The 18,796-nt window shown below is 44.9% G+C and overlaps 1 protein-coding gene across 1 annotated transcript in view; it reads left to right on the top strand.

Annotated features, from left to right (window-relative positions):
• ADAMTS10 (ADAM metallopeptidase with thrombospondin type 1 motif 10) overlaps positions 1–18,796 on the top strand; it is a 132,753-nt gene that overhangs the window by 69,845 nt on the left and 44,112 nt on the right. The window contains exons 16-17 of the mRNA XM_075850091.1: positions 3,441–3,574; positions 16,640–16,763. Of these exons, the coding sequence (XP_075706206.1) occupies positions 3,441–3,574; positions 16,640–16,763 (258 nt within the window). The remainder of the gene's footprint in view (positions 1–3,440; positions 3,575–16,639; positions 16,764–18,796) is intronic.

The following is an 18,796-nucleotide window of genomic DNA, read 5'->3' on the forward strand; positions in this document are numbered from 1 at the left end:
ACAAAAAAACCCACTATGGGGGTAATTTGGCAAATTTCAAAGTCATAAAAGGGCCCAAAAGCCTGTTGCCCTTTTTGTGCCACCCTAGCCACTTTTGTGGAAAGGGGTATGGCTTTGTAAAAAGGAGTGTGGTCACATCGGCTTGACAAATTTATTATAAATTACGCCCGAAAATTGTTGGAAATTGTAGTGGAAATCGACTCCAAATTTCAATCTATGGGGCGTAGCTTGTGATGGGCATCGTACCTTGACCCTTGATTAGACTGCAGCCCACCCCACCCCCCCTCATTCGACAGCAAAAAAAAAAGAAAAGACATTTAAATTTGAAGTGCTGCGTCGCATATAAGGCCCTGATGCTGCTTGGCGTCAGGACCTTGTATGAGCCGTGCTGAAATGCTTAGGGAACCCAGAGGGCAGAAGATTAGCGGGGAGGTGAGTATGTGTTTTTTTTTAAATTTTTGGCAGATATGTGGGGAATGGATCTGCCACGGCTCTTGCACCACAATAGTTGCACACGGCTCAGTCGAAGGATGCAACACATTTATTAAGGGTCTTTAGCCTCTTAATAAATGTGTCACAGTTTACTCCAACTTTTCTTACTATTAAGATAAGGATTGGAGATAATTGACACTTCTGGTACAAACTTCGATCGATTTTATCTGTGCTTTGCAGATAACTGCACTGTGTATATTTTCACTTAGTTTCAATGTTGTGAACATTCGTTTTTCCAAATACAGACTGTTTCACACCCATTTGCTATGTACCCCTCCTCTATTTACTCAGCCAGATTTCTGTACACCACCTCCTCCCTTGCTGCCTTACTAGGGAATTTGCCTCCCGGGAGATTCCACACTCGCAGAATCTAGTGGAAGATTGGACTGAAATGCTCAGCTCAGCACATTCCTAGAGAGAGTGCAGAGGTGCAAAGGGGAAATGAGGCCGGGAACAAAGTTTAATGTACAACAGATGCAACAGTATGCCCCCAGAGATCAGGGTCCTGGGGGCCCTTTTTGAATGAGAGCTCCTCACATTTATATGTAAAGATCTGTATTTTTGCTGTTACATTTTAACATAATGTTAACCTTTTAAGAATTTGGCTTATAGAAAATAGAAAGCTTACAGCCAAGTCCATATCAAATTTTTGTGAGTATGAAACACAGCTGGACCTGGAACGAGCAGGCTTCTCTGACACCGAGAATGAGGTCCTGAACTCCGTTTCATGAATCAAGTACAATAATATTTTTCAGTCATTTAAGGCTTTGAAACACCTACAGGGGCAAACGCTGGATTTTTAAAGGGGATTTTCAAGCATGGTGGAGATGGCAAAATTCTGCCCCCTCCCCGCTCCAGTTTATGGCTGTCTAGGAATTTACAGATAATTGGTAACCAGGTTAACACCTAATAATTCTAGTGTTTGTGGTGGTGCAGGAATGTTTAAGGTCGGTAAATGTCCCTATAATTTAACCCCTTAGTGACCAGCATATTGTAGGCTTTAATGACCGCATAATTTTTTTGGTTTTTTCTCTGTCTTGTTCAAAGAGCTACACTATATGCACAAAAGTATTGGGACACCTACACATTACACCTTCAGGAGCTTTTATGACATCTCATTCTAAATCCATAGGGATTAATATGGAGTTGGTCTCCCCTTTGCAGCTAAAACAGCTTCCACTCTTCTGTTATAACTTTCTACAAGATTTTGGAGTGTGTCTGTGGGAAGATTTGCCCATTCATTCAGAAGAGAATTTGTGAGGTCAGACACTGATGTTGGACGAAAAGGCCTGTCTCACAGCCTCCGTTTTACTTCATCCCAAAGGTGTTCGATGGGTTGAGGTCAGGGCTTTGTGTGGGCCAGTCAAGGTCTTCCACACCAAACTCATCCAACCATGCCTTTATGGACCTTGCTTTGTGCATTGGAGCACAGTCATGCTGGAACAGTAAACGGCCTTCTCCAAACTCTTATCACAAAGTTGGAAGCATAGAATTGTACAAGGTGTCTTGGTATGCTGAAACATTAAGATTTCCCTTAACTGGAACTAAGGGGCCTAGGCCAACCCCTGAAAAACAACCCCATAGTATGATCTTCCTCCAAACTTTTTACAGTTGGCACGATGCAGTTAGAGAGGTAACGTTCTCCTGGTATTGGCCAAACCCAGACTTGTACATTAGACCGCCAGATAGAGAAGCGTGATTTGTCAATCCCCAAAATACATTTCCCCTGCTCTAGAGCCCAGTGGCAGCGTGCTTTACACCACTCTATCTGACTCTTGGTATTGTGCTTGGTAATGTAATGATTGCATGCAGCTGCCCAGCCATGGAAACCCATGCCATGACGTTCCCAGGGCACAGTTTTTGTGCGAATGTTAATGCCAGGGGAGGTTTGGAACTCTGCAGTTATTGAATTAGCAGAGCGTTGACAACTTTTATGCACTGTGCACCTCAGCACCCAGTGACCGCGCTCTGTACCTTTATGTGGTCTGCCACTTCGTGGCTGAATTACTGTGGTTCCTCAACGCTTCCACGTTGCAATAATACCACTCGAAATTGATCGTGGAATAGCCAGGAGGGAACATTTTTTACAAACTGACCAATCGGCCTTATTCACACAAAGTCCACAAAGTGCTCGATATATGGCAATAGTGGTAGATATGTGCTGAGTATCCTAATGTGTGTATAGGTAAAATAGAAAGAGCATAATGGGCGGCTAGCAGCGTGGTCCCACATTAACAAAGGGGGCATGGCCTAGCACAGTGACAACATGCTGCAGTGTATAGACTCAGCGTGATCTCCTATTAGTGGGAACGAATAAGTCATCTAACTGCGCCCAGTGGTCTGACAATGATGACCTAATCTTCAACTCCTCTATGTGAACATCATGCATCACTAAAGCTAGATTAAAGGAGTATTCCCAACTGAGACATATTTGGCATATTGTTTTATCCTATAAGTGGGACAGGGATATGTGCCAGCACTTGGAACTTGAGTTGAGCTATTCTATGTTCTGACATCTTATACTGGTCTTATTTCGGCATATGTGGTCCCATATATGGTGGATGGTTTTACCAAAATATATAAGGCCGCAAAGGAGATTTAATCATATAGATCACATTGGTCTAATATCTTATATTGAGGCCTACGACTGGAGAAAAGACAGCTAAGGGGTGACTTAATCATGTGTAAATATATCAAAGCACAATATCGAGATTTGTTTAATGGTTTTCTCAATGCTAGTCCTGTAACCTTGACAAGGGGATATCCACTACATTTACAGGATAGAACATTTCACCATCAGCTCAGAGCAGCTTTTTATAGTGTGAGAGCAGTAAGACTAGGGAACTCTCTGCCCCAGAATGTCCTGATAGTTACTTCAAATGGTATCTGGATGTCTTTCTAGAAAGATCTAATATTCCATAACTTTGTTGTTCCTTTTATGATTAAAGGAGGTGTGAAGGCTTGTTCATTGAACTGCTTAGCTGAAGGATTCAATTTCTACACTGAAAGAGCAGCAGCAGTAATAGATGGAACTCCATGTAGACCCGATTCCTATGATGTTTGTGTTAATGGGGAATGCAAGGTATGTAGTTTTTAACCCTTTATTGATCAGCCTCTTTTGGGCCTTCATGACCAAGCAATTTTCTTTTTTATTGTCGCATTTTAAACGCCATAACTTTTTTATTTTTCCGTGTGACAGTTTTTTTTTTTTTGTGGGACGAGTTGTATTTTTTAATGGCACCATGGGTACATAAAATGTATTGTTTAAGTCTTATTAACTTTTTTGGGGGTTATTTCGTTTTCATTGATACTATATTTAGGTACATGCGACAGAAAACAGCAATTCTGGCATGTTTTTTTATTTTTAAGGGTGTTCACCGTACGGGTAAGTAACAATAGATACCAATTGTGTATCATTTTTTTTATAATAAAGCATTTTTTAAAAGGAAAAAAATCAGTTTTACATTTTTTCTACTTGGGATTTTTCATTTTGTTATTATAAACTTTATTGATCTATTTTTTTTTACAATTTTTTTTAGTCTCACTATGCGATTGTTTTATCACTTTTATAATACTGTGAAATACTTCTGTATTGCAGTGAATTATGCCTGTCAGTGTAAAACTGACAGGCATTCTATTAGGCCCCCGGCTGCCATGGAAACCATTGGCACCACCGATCATGGGAGTGCCGATGGGTTGACAGAGGGAGCCCCTTCCTTCCAAAACCACTTATATACTTAGGTAACTCTGATCCCAGCCATTGGAGCAGGAGCCCGATTGTCTTTAAAAAGTCTGGCACCCGCTCTAGACAGGACAAGACACCTTTTCTGGGCTTATGCCACAGCGCCATTTAAGGGTTGCTCTGTGGCATAAGTACCCTAAATGATCGAGTGAGAAGGCATCATGCTGTGAAAAGGTGTCATGCCGGTCATCAAGGGGTTAATGGTTAAAAAAACAAAAAAAAATACCTCGGGCTTCAACTCCATTTGACTTTGCTCCCTATGCACATTGTAATGCTGATGAGATTTAAGGGTTTAGGATTAGACATTAGAAACAGTGCCACACCTGTCCATGGGTTGCGTCTGGAATTGCAGGTCCACTTCATTGAAGTGAATGTGGTTGAGCTGCAATACCACAATATATCCTAAATATCCTCTACATCCTTTAAATGTCATATAAAAAAAAACAGCTCAGCAAGTAGAATATAATTTCTTTGGGTTTTCCTATCCTTTAAAAGCAATGTAAAGCCCTATGCACCTATATTATCAACACATGACCAGAATAGACTTTCATTCTCTGGGAGTAAACAGCAGAGGTTCACAATAACAAGCAGAGATCTTGAAAACCATGAGGAATTACAGCACAAAGTATATTAGAAAAATGTTTAATTATACAATGATTAAGCTTAATTTGCTGAAACGGGGAAAGCCCTTTAATTGTAACTATGATCATAGCCATAGTTGTACCATGTTTACAAAGTGATAAACTCATTGTGATGACTTTTGTTGGGATGTTTCCCACATCGTTTAGCTGCATTCTTTTTTGCGTTTTTTATGGAGTTTTTATTCACGTTTTAGTGGAGTATTTTTTTGTCTTGCCAGATGTTACATTGAAGTCTATAGTAAAATTTTAAAATCACTACATACACTGACTTTATGCATGTGGCATTTTTGTTGCATTGTTGTGGTCAATGGTGTTTTTTTCCCCAATGCAGCATGTTCTGGCGTTTTATTTCTGGCGGTTTTTCCCATAGGCTTCTCTATAGGACTTCAAAAACGGAAGAAAGAACATGTTACATTTTAATAACATGTGTGTTTTTAGAAGTGTTTTCTTATTGAGTTTAAATTGCTCGAATATATATTTGTGTAAGGGCATGGCCAGACGTGGCGGAATTGCTCTGGATGAAATGTTTTAAAAGACAGCAGGAAGTACTCTTCACCTGAATACGCAACGGCTAATCCGCATCAATTTACTGCACATTTTAGTCAAAGCCGCAACAGAATCTGCAACGCAGATTATGTGCGGCATTGATGCGGACAGTGTCTGCAGAAATACACCACATCTGGCCATTCCCTAAAGGAAGCCTAAGGGCATGACCACACGTGGCGGATTTCCTCCGCAACTGTCCGCATCAATGCCGCACAGAATCTGCGTTGCAGATTCTGCTGCGGATCTGCACAAAATGTGCAGAAAATTGATGCGGACTAGCTGCTGCGGACTGCGGTAAAAGTACTTCCCTTCTCCCTATTCAGTGCAGGATAGAGAGAAGGGACAGCACTTTCCCTTGTGAAAGTCAAAGAAATTCATACTTACCGCCCGTTGTCTTGGTGACGCGTCCCTCCTTCGGCATCCAGCCCGATCTCCCTGGATGACGCGGCAGTCCATGTGACCGCTGCAGCCTGTTATTAGCCTGTGATTGGCTGTAGCCGTCACTTAGACTGAAACGTCATCCTGGGAGGCCGGACTGGAGACAGAAGCAGGGAGTTCTCGGTAAGTATGAACTTCTATTTTTTTACAGGTTGCTGTATATTGGGATCGGTAGTCACTGTCCCGGGTGCAGAAACAGTTACTGCCGATCGCTTAACTCTTTCAGCACCCTGGACAGTGACTATTTACTGACGTCTCCTAGCAACGCTCCCGTCATTACGGGAGCCCCATTGACTTCCTCAGTCTGGCTGTAGACCTAGAAATACATAGGTCCAGCCAGAATGAAGAAATGTCAAGTTAAAAAAGCAAGACGGATCCGCAGCACACATAACATGTGCATGACAGCTGCGGACTTCATTGCGGAAATTAGAATCTCCATTGAAGTCAATGGAGAAATTCCGCCATGAGTCCGCCACTGCTCCGCAACAGACAGAGCATGCTGCGGACACCAAATTACGCTCCGCAGCCTATGCTCCGCAGCGGAATTTTACGCCTCGTCTAAACGAACACTGCTAAATTAAAGTGTAAGTCAATGGACAAACGGCTCCGCTGCGGATTAACGCTGCGGAGTGTCCGCAGCGGAATTTAAGTGAAATTCCGCCACGTGTGAACCCAGCCTAAGAGTGTGTTCACACGCAAACTCAAAAACGTATGAAAATATGGAGCTGTTTTCAAGGGAAAACAGCTCCTGATTTTCAGACGTTTTTCAAGCCACTTCCGATTTTCGCAGCGTTTTTTACACCCGTTTTTGGAGCTGTTTTCTATAGAGTCTATGAAAAACGGCTCCAAAAACGACTGAAGAAGATACAGGCACTTCTTTTTCGCAGCCGTTTTTTACGCGGCCGTTTTTCAAACAGAACAGAAATCTGCTTCCGATTTTTCAACCGTTTTTCGGGCATTTACGGGCCGAAAAACGGCTGAAAATAGGCCGTGTGGACATACCCTTAGGGTATGTTCCCACACACTGGATACACTGCAGAATTTCTGCAACAGAAAATCTGCAGCGGAATCTCAAAAAAACACTAGTAAGTCTTTGTTCACATCTGCGTTGGGTCCCGTCCTGATGTTCCGTCTGAGCTTTCCGTCTGAACAGGACCCTAAACAGACACAAACTGGCACATTTCAGTTTCCATCACCATTGATTTCAATGGTGACGGATCCGGTGCCCATGGTTTCCATTTGTGTCTGTTGTGCACCGGACCCTTCGTTTTGTCAGAAGCAATAGTGCAGACGACGGGTCCGGTGCACAACAGACACAAACGGAAACCATGGGTACCGGATCCGTCACCATTGAAATCAATGGTGATGGAAACGGAAACCTCTGGTTTCCGTTCGTGTCAGTTTGTGTCTGTTCAGGATCCCGTTGTGACGGAAAGCTCCAATGGAACGTCAGAACGGGACCCCAACGCAGATGTGAACGAAGCCTAATTCAGTCATAGAAATCCGCAACAAATGCGTTTTTGCTGCGCATATTGCTGCGGAAACTCTGTGGTTGTTTCGGATTGTTTTTACCTGTGTATCCATTGTTGAACATTGATTATAGCAAAGCATATGTGCACCTGCAGATTTCCAGCTATTTTTTCTGTATTTCCAATGCGTAAACACTGTACAAATCGCAAGAAATCTTATCTGTTGCAGAATTTATGCTCCCCATTCAAGTCTATGAGCTAAACAAGCAGCATTTCCGCACAAAACCCGCAGCTGCTCTCATTCACGTTGCTGCTACTGTAAATTCTGCAGAATTTCTGCACAGAATTTCGGTGCAGATATTTTACAGCGTTAACGCTATGTGGGAACCCAGCCTTAAAATGTCAGTAAAAAAAAAAAGACCACAAGGAGCACCAAACATGATTAAGATCCATAAATGGTGCGTTAATCAACCTTCAAGGTTATGTCTACCAATAATTTTTTTGATGCTCCAGTGCATCCAAAATAAAGAATGAAGCAACTTTGTCTTGATCAGTCTTGATTACAAATCCTGTACCATTTTCTGTCTACAGTTCTTATCAGACATATGTGTTTCCATAGTAACAAACTATATGCAAACCCTGTCTAGTCTGATCCTGCAGTCTAAGGCCTCATTCACACGACAGGGTCCGAGTGTCGGCCGGGAAAATCGGCAGTTTTTGGCCGATTTTCACGGCCGGTTTGCATCCAGTTTGCATCCGTTCCGGGCCGTGTTGCCGTTTTTACCGGCCGATTTGGACCCGATTTGCATCCGTTTTTTTCCCTGTCCGTTTTAAAATCGGATGAATTTCATTTAAATTTGTTGCCACACACAGCCCTTTGTAGATAATGCCACCCAGCCCCCTGTTGGTAATGCCACCCAGCACCCTGCAGGTAATGCCACCCAGCCCCCTGCAGGTAATGCCACCTAGCCCCCTGCAGGTAATGCCACCTAGCCCCCTGCAGGTAATGCCACCTAGCCCCTGCAGGTAATGCCACCTAGCCCCCTGCAGGTAATGCCACCCAGCACCCTGCAGGTAATGCCACCAAGTCCCCTACAGGTAATGCCACCAAGTCCGCTGTAGGTAATACCACCAAGTCCCCTGTAGGTAATGCCACCAAGCCCCCTGTAGGTAATGCCACTAAGCCCCCTGTAGGTTATGCCACACAGCCCCCTGTAGGTGATGCCACCCAGCCCCCTGTAGGTAATGCCACCCTGCCCCTTGTAGGTAATGCTACCCTGCCCCTTGTAGGTAATGCCACCCTGCCCCTTGTAGGTGATGCCACCCTGCCCCTGCAGGTAATGCCACCCAGCACCCTGCAGGTAATGCCACCAAGTCCCCTGTAGGTAATGCCACCAAGTCCCCTGTAGGTAATGCCACCAAGTCCCCTGTAGATAATACCACCAAGTCCCCTGTAGGTAATGCCACACAGCCTCCTGTAGGTTATGCCACACAGCCCCCTGTAGGTGATGCCACCCAGCCCCCTGTAGGTAATGCCACCCTGCCCCTTGTAGGTGATGCCACCAAGCCCCCTGTAGGTGATGCCACCAAGCCCCCTGTAGGTGATGCCACCCAGCCCCCTGCAGGTGATGCCACCCAGCCCCCTGCAGGTGATGCCAGCCAGCCCCCTGCAGGTGATGCCACCCAGCCCCCTGTAGGTGATGCCACCCAGCCCCCTGTAGGTGATGCCACCCTTCCCCCTGTAGGTGATGCCACCCTGCCCCCTGTAGGTGATGCCACCCTGCCCCCTGTAGGTGATGCCACCAAGCCCCCTGTAGGTGATGCCACCAAGCCCCCTGTAGGTGATGCCACCCAGCCCCCTGCAGGTGATGCCAGCCAGCCCCCTGCAGGTGATGCCACCCTGCCCCCTGTAGGTGATGCCACCCTGCCCCCTGTAGGTGATGCCACCCTGCCCCCTGTAGGTGATGCCACCCAGCCCCCTGTAGGTTATGCCACCCAGCCCCCTGTAGGTTGCACCCATCCCCCCCCTTCCAGGAGAAGTCACTGACTTCAATGTCCATATATGGACAGTGTAGTCACTGACTTCTCCTGGAGAGGAATTCCCTGCCACAGGTCGGGGATTCCGCTGCAGAAGTGAGTGACTTCGCTGTGTCCATATATGGACAGTGTAGTCACTCACTTCTCCTGTAGCGGCATCCCCGGCCATAGAGTTGGGGATTCCGCTGCAGAAGTGAGTGACTTCACTGTGTCCATATATGGACAGTGTAGTCACTCACTTCTCCTGTAGCGGAATCCCCGGCCATAGAGTCGGGGATTCCGCTGCAGAAGTGAGTGACTTCGCTGTGTCCATATATGGACAGTGTAGTCACTCACTTCTCCTGTAGCGGAATCCCCGGCCATAGAGTCGGGGATTCCGCTGCAGAAGTGATTGACTTCGCTGTGTCCATATATGGACAGTGTAGTCACTCACTTCTCCTGTAGCGGCATCCCCGGCCATAGAGTCGGGGATTCCGCTGCAGAAGTGAGTGACTTCGCTGTGTCCATATATGGACAGTGTAGTCACTCCCTTCTCCTGTAGCGGAATCCCCAGCCATAGAGTCGGGGATTCCGCTGCAGAAGTGAGTGACTTCGCTGTGTCCATATATGGACAGTGTAGTCACTCACTTCTCCTGTAGCGGCATCCCCGGCCATAGAGTCGGGGATTCCGCTGCAGAAGTGAGTGACTTCACTGTCCATATATGGACACAGCATAGTCACGCACTTCTCCTGTAGCGGAATCCCCAATCCCCGGCCGGGGATTGGGGATTCCGACTCCTACAGGGAACAAAAAAAGACCCTCCTCCTCCTCACATGCACTCTGCACTGTGAGGAGGAGGAGAGAGAGCGCGAGCAACGGTAGACCCGGCCATCACTCGGGACACATTCCGGTGATGGCCGTGTATTACCCGGCCCCATAGACTTCTATGGGAGCCGGGCGGCCGGGTACCCGGCCGAAAATAGGGCATGTCCCATTTTTTGACGGCCGGTTCTCCCGGCCCGTCAAAAAATCGGTCGTGTGAATAGCCCCATTAGGGGTCTATTGTTCCTAATGCAGCCGGGTGCCGGCCGATTTATGAACGGCCGGCACCCGGCTGGGAAACCCTGTCGTGTGAATTCTGCCTAAGGGCATGGCCAGACGTGGCGGAATTGCTCTGGAATTCCGCTGCGGCCAGTTCGCTGCGGAAATCCAGAGCGGACATTTTCTCCATTGGTTTCCACACCTTTTTAGTTAGGTTCGTGCACATGTGGCGGAAAACTCCGCTGCGGACCATAGGCTGCGGTGCGGAATTTGGTGTTCGCAGCATACACTGGCTGTTGCGGACGTGTAGCGGAATTGTTGCGGACTCATTGCGGAATTTCTCCATTGACTTCAATGGAGATTCAAAATTCTGCAATGAAATCCGCAGATGTTATGTGTGTTGCGTTGCGTATTGGTTTTAAGAAAAGGATATTTCTTCATTCTGGCTGGACCTATGTGTTTCTAGGTCTATAGCCAGACTGAGATGAAATGTTTTAAAAGACAGCAGGAAGTACTCTTCACCTGAATACGCAAAGGCTAATCCGCATCAATTTCCTGCACATTTTAGGCAAAGCCACAACAGATGCGGACAGTGTTGCCAGAAATACGCCACGTCTGGCCATGCCCTAAGGGTATGTGCACACGTAGTGTTTTCAGGCGTATTTCGGGGGCGTTTATGCCTTGAAAAATGCCTGAAAAAACAGAAGCAGAACGCCTAGAAACATCTGCCCATTGATTTCAATGGGAAATACGGCGTTCTGTTCTGACGGGCCGTTTTTTTACGCCTCATTTTCAAAAAATGGTGCGTAAAAAGACGCCCGCGAGTGCATGTCACTTCTTGAGCCTTTTTGGAGCTGTTTTTCATTGACTCTATCGAAAAACAGTTTCAAAAACGGCCGTAAAAAATGCAGCGAAAAACGTGAGTTGCTAAAAAAAAAGTCTGAAAATCAGGAGCTGTTTTCCCTTGAAAACAGCTCCGTATTTTCAGACGTTTTTGAATTTGTGTGTGCACATACCCTTATTGCATTCCACCGGCACCCCTGGCTTCTTACTAACATACACCGCGTTCCAAATTATTATGCACATTGGATTTAGGTGTCATAAACATAAAGAAGGACGTTCCACATTATTAAGCAGGCCACAGGTTTCAAGCAATATGGGAAAGAAAAAGGATCTCTCTGCTGTCGAAAAGCGTGAAATAGTGTAATACCTTGGACAAGGTATGAAAACATTGGATATTTCAAGAAAACTTAGGTGTGATCATCGTACTGTGAAAAGATTTGTGGCTGATTCAGAGCACAGATGGGTTCGTTCAAATAAAGGCATAATGAGGAAGGTTTCTGCCAGACAAATTAATAGGATCAGGAGAGCAGCTGCTAAAATGCCATTGCAAAGCAGCAAACAGGTATTTGAAGCCGCTGGTGACTCTGGAGTCCCGCGAACCTCAAGGTGTAGGATCCTCCAGAGGTTTGCAAGTGTGCATAAAGCTATTATTTGGCCACCCCTAAACAATGCTCACAAGCAGAAACGGTTGCAGTGGGCTCAGAAATACATGAAGACTAATTTTCAAACCGTGTTGTTTACTGATGAGTGCCATGCAACCCTGGATGGTCCAGATGGATTGGAGTAGTGGATGGTTGGTGAAGGGCCACCAAGTCCCAACAAGGCTGCGACATCAGCAAGGAGGTGGCGGAGTCATGTTTTGGCATGGAATCATGGGGAGAGAGCTGGTAGGCCCCTTTTGGGTCCCTAACGGTGTGAAAATGACCTCTGAAAAGTACGTAGAGTTTATGACTGACCACTTTCTTCCGTGGTACTTTCCTTCCGTAGCAAAATTATCTTCATGCATGACAATGCACCATCTCATGCTGCAAAGAATACCTCTGTGTCATTGGCTGCTATGGGCATAAAAGGAGAGAAACTCATGGTGTGGCCCCCATGTTCCCCTGACCTCAACCCTATTGAGAACCTTTCGAGCATCCTCAAGCAAAATATCTATGAAGGTGGGAGGCAGTTCACATCAAAACAGAAGCTCCGGGAGGCTATTCTGACATCCTGCAAAGATATTCAAGCAGAAACTGTCCAAATACTCACAAATTCAATGGATGCAAGAATTGTGAAGGTGATATCAAAGAAGGGGTCCTATGTTAACATGTAACTTGGCCTGTTAAGTTTTTTTTTATTGAAAGAGCTTTTGATTTCTGTAAATATGACCTCCTGATGCTGCAAATTCAACAAATTACCATTTTAGTTCTCTTTACAACCTTTAAAATGTTTTGATCTCTGTTGTGCATAATAATTTGAAACAGTGCATTTTGAGTTTTTTACTTCTAAAAAAAAACTGTTATCATTAGGAGATTTGTTCAATAAAATTTGCATTATACTCCAACGGTTGATGTCTTGAAGATTGTACTGACTGTCATTTGCATCGACTATTTAGGAAAATAAGCGAAAAATAACATTTGCATAATAATTTGGAACGCGGTGTAGATTCGGTAAGTTTACAAGAAGTAGAAGACAGGTTTCGTGGGCGTTTTTTTACGCGGCCGTTTTGAAAAAACGCCCCGTCGGAACAGAACGCCGTTTTTCCCATTGAAATCAAATGACAGATGTTTGGAGGTGTTCTGCTTCTGATTCTTTGGCCATTTTTCAGCCGTTTACGGCCTGGAAAAACTACCGAAAATAAGCTGTGTGAACATACCCTTAGGGCACATTCAGATGTGGCGGAATTGCTGTGGAATTCCACTGCGGACAGTATTTTACATTTACAATTTTACATTTGTTTCTATACATCCCTAGGAAACTTAGTTCAGTCGTTGCGGAAAATAACTGTGCAGAATTTAGGCTGCGGTGCAGAATTTCCCCTCTGCAGCATGCACATTATGTTGTGGAGAAGAAGGCTGGGTTCACAAGTGGCGGAATTTCACTTAAATTCCGCTGCGGACACTCCGCAGCGTTAATCCGCAGCGGAGCCGTTTGTCCATTGACTTACACTTTAATTTAGCAGTGTTCGTTTAGACGAGGCGTAAAATTCCGCTGCGGAGCATAGGCTGCGGAGCGGAATTTGGTGTCCGCAGCATGCTCTGTCTGTTGCGGAGCAGTGGCGGACTCATGGCGGAATTTCTCCATTGACTTCAATGGAGATTCTAATTTCCGCAATGAAGTCCGCAGCTGTCATGCACATGTTATGTGTGCTGCGGATCCGTCTTGCTTTTTTAACTTGACATTTCTTCATTCTGGCTGGACCTATGTATTTCTAGGTCTACAGCCAGACTGAGGAAGTCAATGGGGCTCCCGTAATGACGGGAGCGTTGCTAGGCGACGTCAGTAAATAGTCACTGTCCAGGGTGCTGAAAGAGTTAAGCGATCGGCAGTAACTGTTTCTGCACCCGGGACAGTGACTACCGATCCCAATATACATCTATCTGTAAAAAAAAATGAAGTTCATACTTACCGAGAACTCCCTGCTTCTGTCTCCAGTCCGGCCTCCCAGGATGACATTTCAGTCTAAGTGACGGCTGCAGCCAATCACAGGCTAATAACAGGCTGCAGCGGTCACATGGACTGCCGCGTCATCCAGGGAGGTCGGGCTGGATGCCGAAGGAGGGACGCGTCACCAAGACAACGGCCGGTAAGTATGAATTTCTTTGACTTTCACAAGGGAAAGTGCTGTCCCTTCTCTCTATCCTGCACTGATAGGGAGAAGGGAAGTACTTTTACCGCAGTCCGCAGCAGCTAGTCCGCATCAATTTACTGCACATTTTGTGCAGATCCGCAGCAGAAGGAACAGTTGCGGAGGAAATCCGCCACGTGTGGTCATGCCCGAAGCGGAATTTCACTGCGGATTTCAGCCTTTGCAATGCAAAAACTGAAATCTGTGGCAAGTCTGCTGTGATATCTGCAACGTCTGAATTACCTGTCAAATATGCAAATGTTGGTGCAGATTCGTTGCGTAATTGCCCCGAATCTGCACCAACATTTGCAGCAGAAAAATTCTGCCACGTCTGATCATGGCCATACCATGAAGACACATAGATCCACATAGAAGCTATAGACACAAATTTTTTAAAGAAAACTGTTTACAAAGTTGCTTCATTTTTCAACTAAGGGTATGTGCACACGATAACTGTAATTACGTCTGAAATTACAGAGCTGTTTTCAGGAAAAAACAGCTCCTGAATTTCAGACGTAATTGCATGTACTCGCGTTTTGAGGGGCGTCTTTTACGGACGTAATTTGGAGCTGTTCATCATTGGAGTCAATGAAAAACGGCTCCAATTACGTCCCAAGAAGTGTCCTGTACTTCTTTTGACGAGGCTGCAATTTTACGCGCCATCGTAATTTTACGCGTCGTCGTCTTCACAGTACATCGTAAAGCCCATTGAAAGTAATGGGCAGATGTTTGCCGACGTATTGGAGCCGTTTTTTCAGACGTAATTCGAGGCGTAAAACGCCTCCATTACGTCTGACAATAGGTTGTGTGAACCCAGCCTAAGGGGATATGATCCTTCTTTCTATTTATCCTTGTTTCATTTCTTTCCTTAAAAGGGGTCTCCTTTGTTTCTTCATTAAAGCATCTCGACAGGTTATACCTAGACACTGGAAATCTAGCTGCCCTCCTACTATTACTGAATGGCATAGTGAGTTCTTTGGGATATGTAGAATGGAGGAACTAGCTGATAGTGACATGGGCTTGAGTGACAAATATTGGTGTCATTATTTCTTTATAAAATTGTATAACGTTTAGTTATAGTACGGTGATTATTTCTTCTGTTTTGTCCATTTATGATGTTGCAATATTGCTACATTCCTGTACTTTTTGTTGCTTTTAATAAAATATTAGGGTATGTGCACACGATAACTGCAATTACGTCTGAAATTACGGAGCTGTTTTCAGGAGAAAACAGCTCCTGAATTTCAGACGTAATTGCGTGTACTCGCGTTTTGCGGGGCGTCTTTTACGGACGTAATTTGGAGCTGTTCTTCATTGGAGTCAATGAAAAACGGCTCCAATTACGTCCCAAGAAGTGTCCTGCACTTTTGTCGAGGCTGTAATTTTACGCGCCGTCTTTTGACAGCAACGCGTAAAATGACAGGTCATCGGCACAGAACATCGTAAAGCCCATTGAAAGTAATGGGCAGATGTTTGCCAACGTATTGGAGCCGTTTTTTCAGACGTAATTAGAGGCGTAAAACGCCTCCATTACGTCTGAAAATAGGTCGTGTGAACCCAGCCTTACCCTAAGGGCCTGTTCACATCAGCATCACCCTTCCGTTTATGGGTTCCGTTAGACCTTTCCATCGGAGGAACCCAGGAACGGAAAGTCACACTGAAACCATGGCTTCCCTTTGCATTAGGCTGGGTTCACACGAGCACATTAACGTCCGTAATGGACGGACGTATTTCAGGCGGAAGTCCCGGACCGAACTCAGTGCAGGGAGCCGGGCTCCTAGCATCATAGTTATGTACGATGCTAGGAGTCCCTGCCTCTCCGTGGAACTACTGTCCTGTACTGAAAACATGATTACAGTACGGGACAGTTGTCCTGCAGAGAGGCAGGGACTCCTAGCATCGTACATAACTATGATGCTAGGAGCCCGGCTCCCTGCACTGAGTTCGGTCCGGGACTTCCGCCTGAAATACGTCCGTCCATTACGGACGTTAATGTGCTCGTGTGAACCCAGCCTTACCATTGATTTGAAAGGTAATGTTTCCGTTGCAATTGGTTTCTGTTTGTTTCCGTTCTGTAAGGTTTCTGTTTTTTTTAGCAGAAACAATAGTGTAGTCGACTAAAAAACAGGAACCTTACGGAGCGGAGACAAACAAAAATAATTTGCAACTGAAGTTTTGCCATTGAAATCAAGGGTAATGCAAACTGAAGCTATGGTTTCTGTGTGACTTTTCGTTCATGGGTTCTTGCGATGGAAAAGTCTAACGGAACCCATGAACTGAAGGGTGACGCTGATGTTAACACACCCTAAGATCCATTGGCGGTATAAAAATAAAATAATTAGTTGCGAAGGTGGACATAGATTTTCTATAAACTTGGAGGTAAACTCATATTATTCAACACCCACACACCACATCTGATGAGTTCAGCCCATAATTCTCTAGTACCATACATATTTTGTGAAGTGCCGCCCAAAAATTATAGCAAAAAATCCATATAAAAGATTTAGAGAAATTATAAAAATATATAATTATAATCTACATCATGGAATGCACTTGATTTTATTTATTTTTTACCATTAGCATGTGGGCTGTGATCGGATTTTGGGATCTGATTCCAAGGAAGACAAATGTCGAGTGTGTGGTGGTGATGGAAATACATGTGAGACGATTGAGGGAATCTTCAACCAGTCACTACATGAGACAGGTGAGAAATCAGTCAATGGGGCCATATAACACTTCAATTCTTATACCCTCCAATAGTCGACACAAATAGGTGGCATCAAGGATTGTTCACACAGACTAGAGGAACAGTGGCAAAAAAAAAGGCATTCAAACTTAATTTTTCCTGTGGTTTTGCCCTGGTCAGCATCTGCTGTTTACCCAAAGAAACAGATTAAGGCCTTATTCACACGGACATGTCCGTTTTGCGCACGCAAAAAATGCTGCGTTTTGCGCGCGCAAAAGGTCCGTGTGGCATCAGCATATGGTGCGTGGCTGCGTGATTTTCGCACAGCCGGCATCATTATGACACTCTGGTTTTATGTTTACAAACAGAAAAGCACGTGGTTCTTTTCTGTTTTCATTAATTTATTTTACTACTGTAGAGCGCATCATGCGTGGCACCCGGAAGTGCTTCTGTGTGCCGTGCGCGATTTGCATGCACCCATTGACTTCAATGGGTGCGTGCTGCGCGAAACACGGCCAAATATAGGACATGTCGTGAGTTTTACGCAGCGCACATACGCTGCGTGAAATTCACTGACAGTCTGAACGGCCCCATACATTAACATAAGTCCGCGCGTGGCACGGACGTATAACACGTTCGTGTGAATAAGGCTTAAGTAACATCTTACATGCATTTACATCATCACTACAATGTAACCCCTAGCCAGTGCGATAATACCATAATATACTAAAATGCAAAGAAAATAAATTTAAACATACCTTTAAGGAGATAGGTTTCTTTCTTTTGGAGAAGAAATAGTTTGCACAATTTTCTTGGAGAAGAGATAACTTGCACAAGGAGAATCAATATTCAAGTACAGGACTGTCTACAGATGGTTGCATCTAGTTTTTCGAGTTTTCTGGGGTCAGATATTGACAAGTTACATTAAAGAGAATGTGCAGACTTAGGGTATGTTCACACGAGGGCGTCCGTAACGGCTGAAATTACGGGGATGTTTCAGCCTGAAAACATCCCCGTAAAATCAGCCGTAACGGCATGTGCAGGCGCTTGAACGCCGCGTCAATTACGGGCGTAATTAGCGCTGCTATTCATTGGAGTCAATGAATAACGGCTCCAATTACGGCCAAAGAAGTGACAGGTCACTTCTTTGACGCGGGCGTCTATTTACGCGCCGTCTTTTGACAGCGGCGCGTAAATTACGCCTCGTGTGAACAGACAAACGTCTGCCCATTGCTTTCATTGGGCAGATGTTTGTCAGCGCTATTGAGGCGCTATTTTCGGACGTAATTCGGGGCAAAAACGCCCGAATTACGTCCGTAAATAGGCCGTGTGAACATACCCTCACTATTAAAAATGCGCCCGAATTCTGACTCAAATTGAGGCAGAATTCTGGTGCGCATGCCATGTGCCGCCACATTTGACACCACATTGAGACATTTGACCCTTGGATTTCTGCCGCAGTTTTTGCAATAAAACCAGTCACATTTCTGCAAGCAGATTAGCCCCATTCAATGGGAATAATCTGCAAGTAACTACCCAACGCTGTTTTTGCTTCTTTTTTGAAATGTGACATCAATTATTTTCTTTCAGCGGGGTGGATTATAATTTCTCTCGCTGGAAATTCTACCCCATATAAACAATAGGTCGGTTTCCCATTAAGGATAATAAGAGACTTTTTACAAGCATTTTTCACACTGATTCCGATGTGGAAAATAGAATCAGCGTGAAAAATTCACAGATCGAACAGGGCTTTGAGTCTGGCCATACACTAGCTGTTGGATAAACAATCTATTGCTCCCGACTCTACCATAAACATGTACGCTCAGCCAAGCATGCATGTTTATTTTAATGGGAGAGAGGACTAAGAGGTGATTGGCAGCGGCTTAACTCTTGGAGGAACAAAGGATCTGGCATGTTTGCTAACAAAGTTGACCAATTGTTTTTTCTCCCCGACTTATGTCATCTGGGGAGATTCGGGAGACCCCCATACACATTAAATAGTCGGTTGATTGATTATCTAATGTGTATGTCAGTCTCTCAATTCTCCTCCA

This window comes from Rhinoderma darwinii, chromosome 1, assembly GCF_050947455.1.
Source record: "Rhinoderma darwinii isolate aRhiDar2 chromosome 1, aRhiDar2.hap1, whole genome shotgun sequence".
In the NCBI taxonomy this organism is placed as follows: Eukaryota; Metazoa; Chordata; class Amphibia; order Anura; family Rhinodermatidae; genus Rhinoderma; species Rhinoderma darwinii.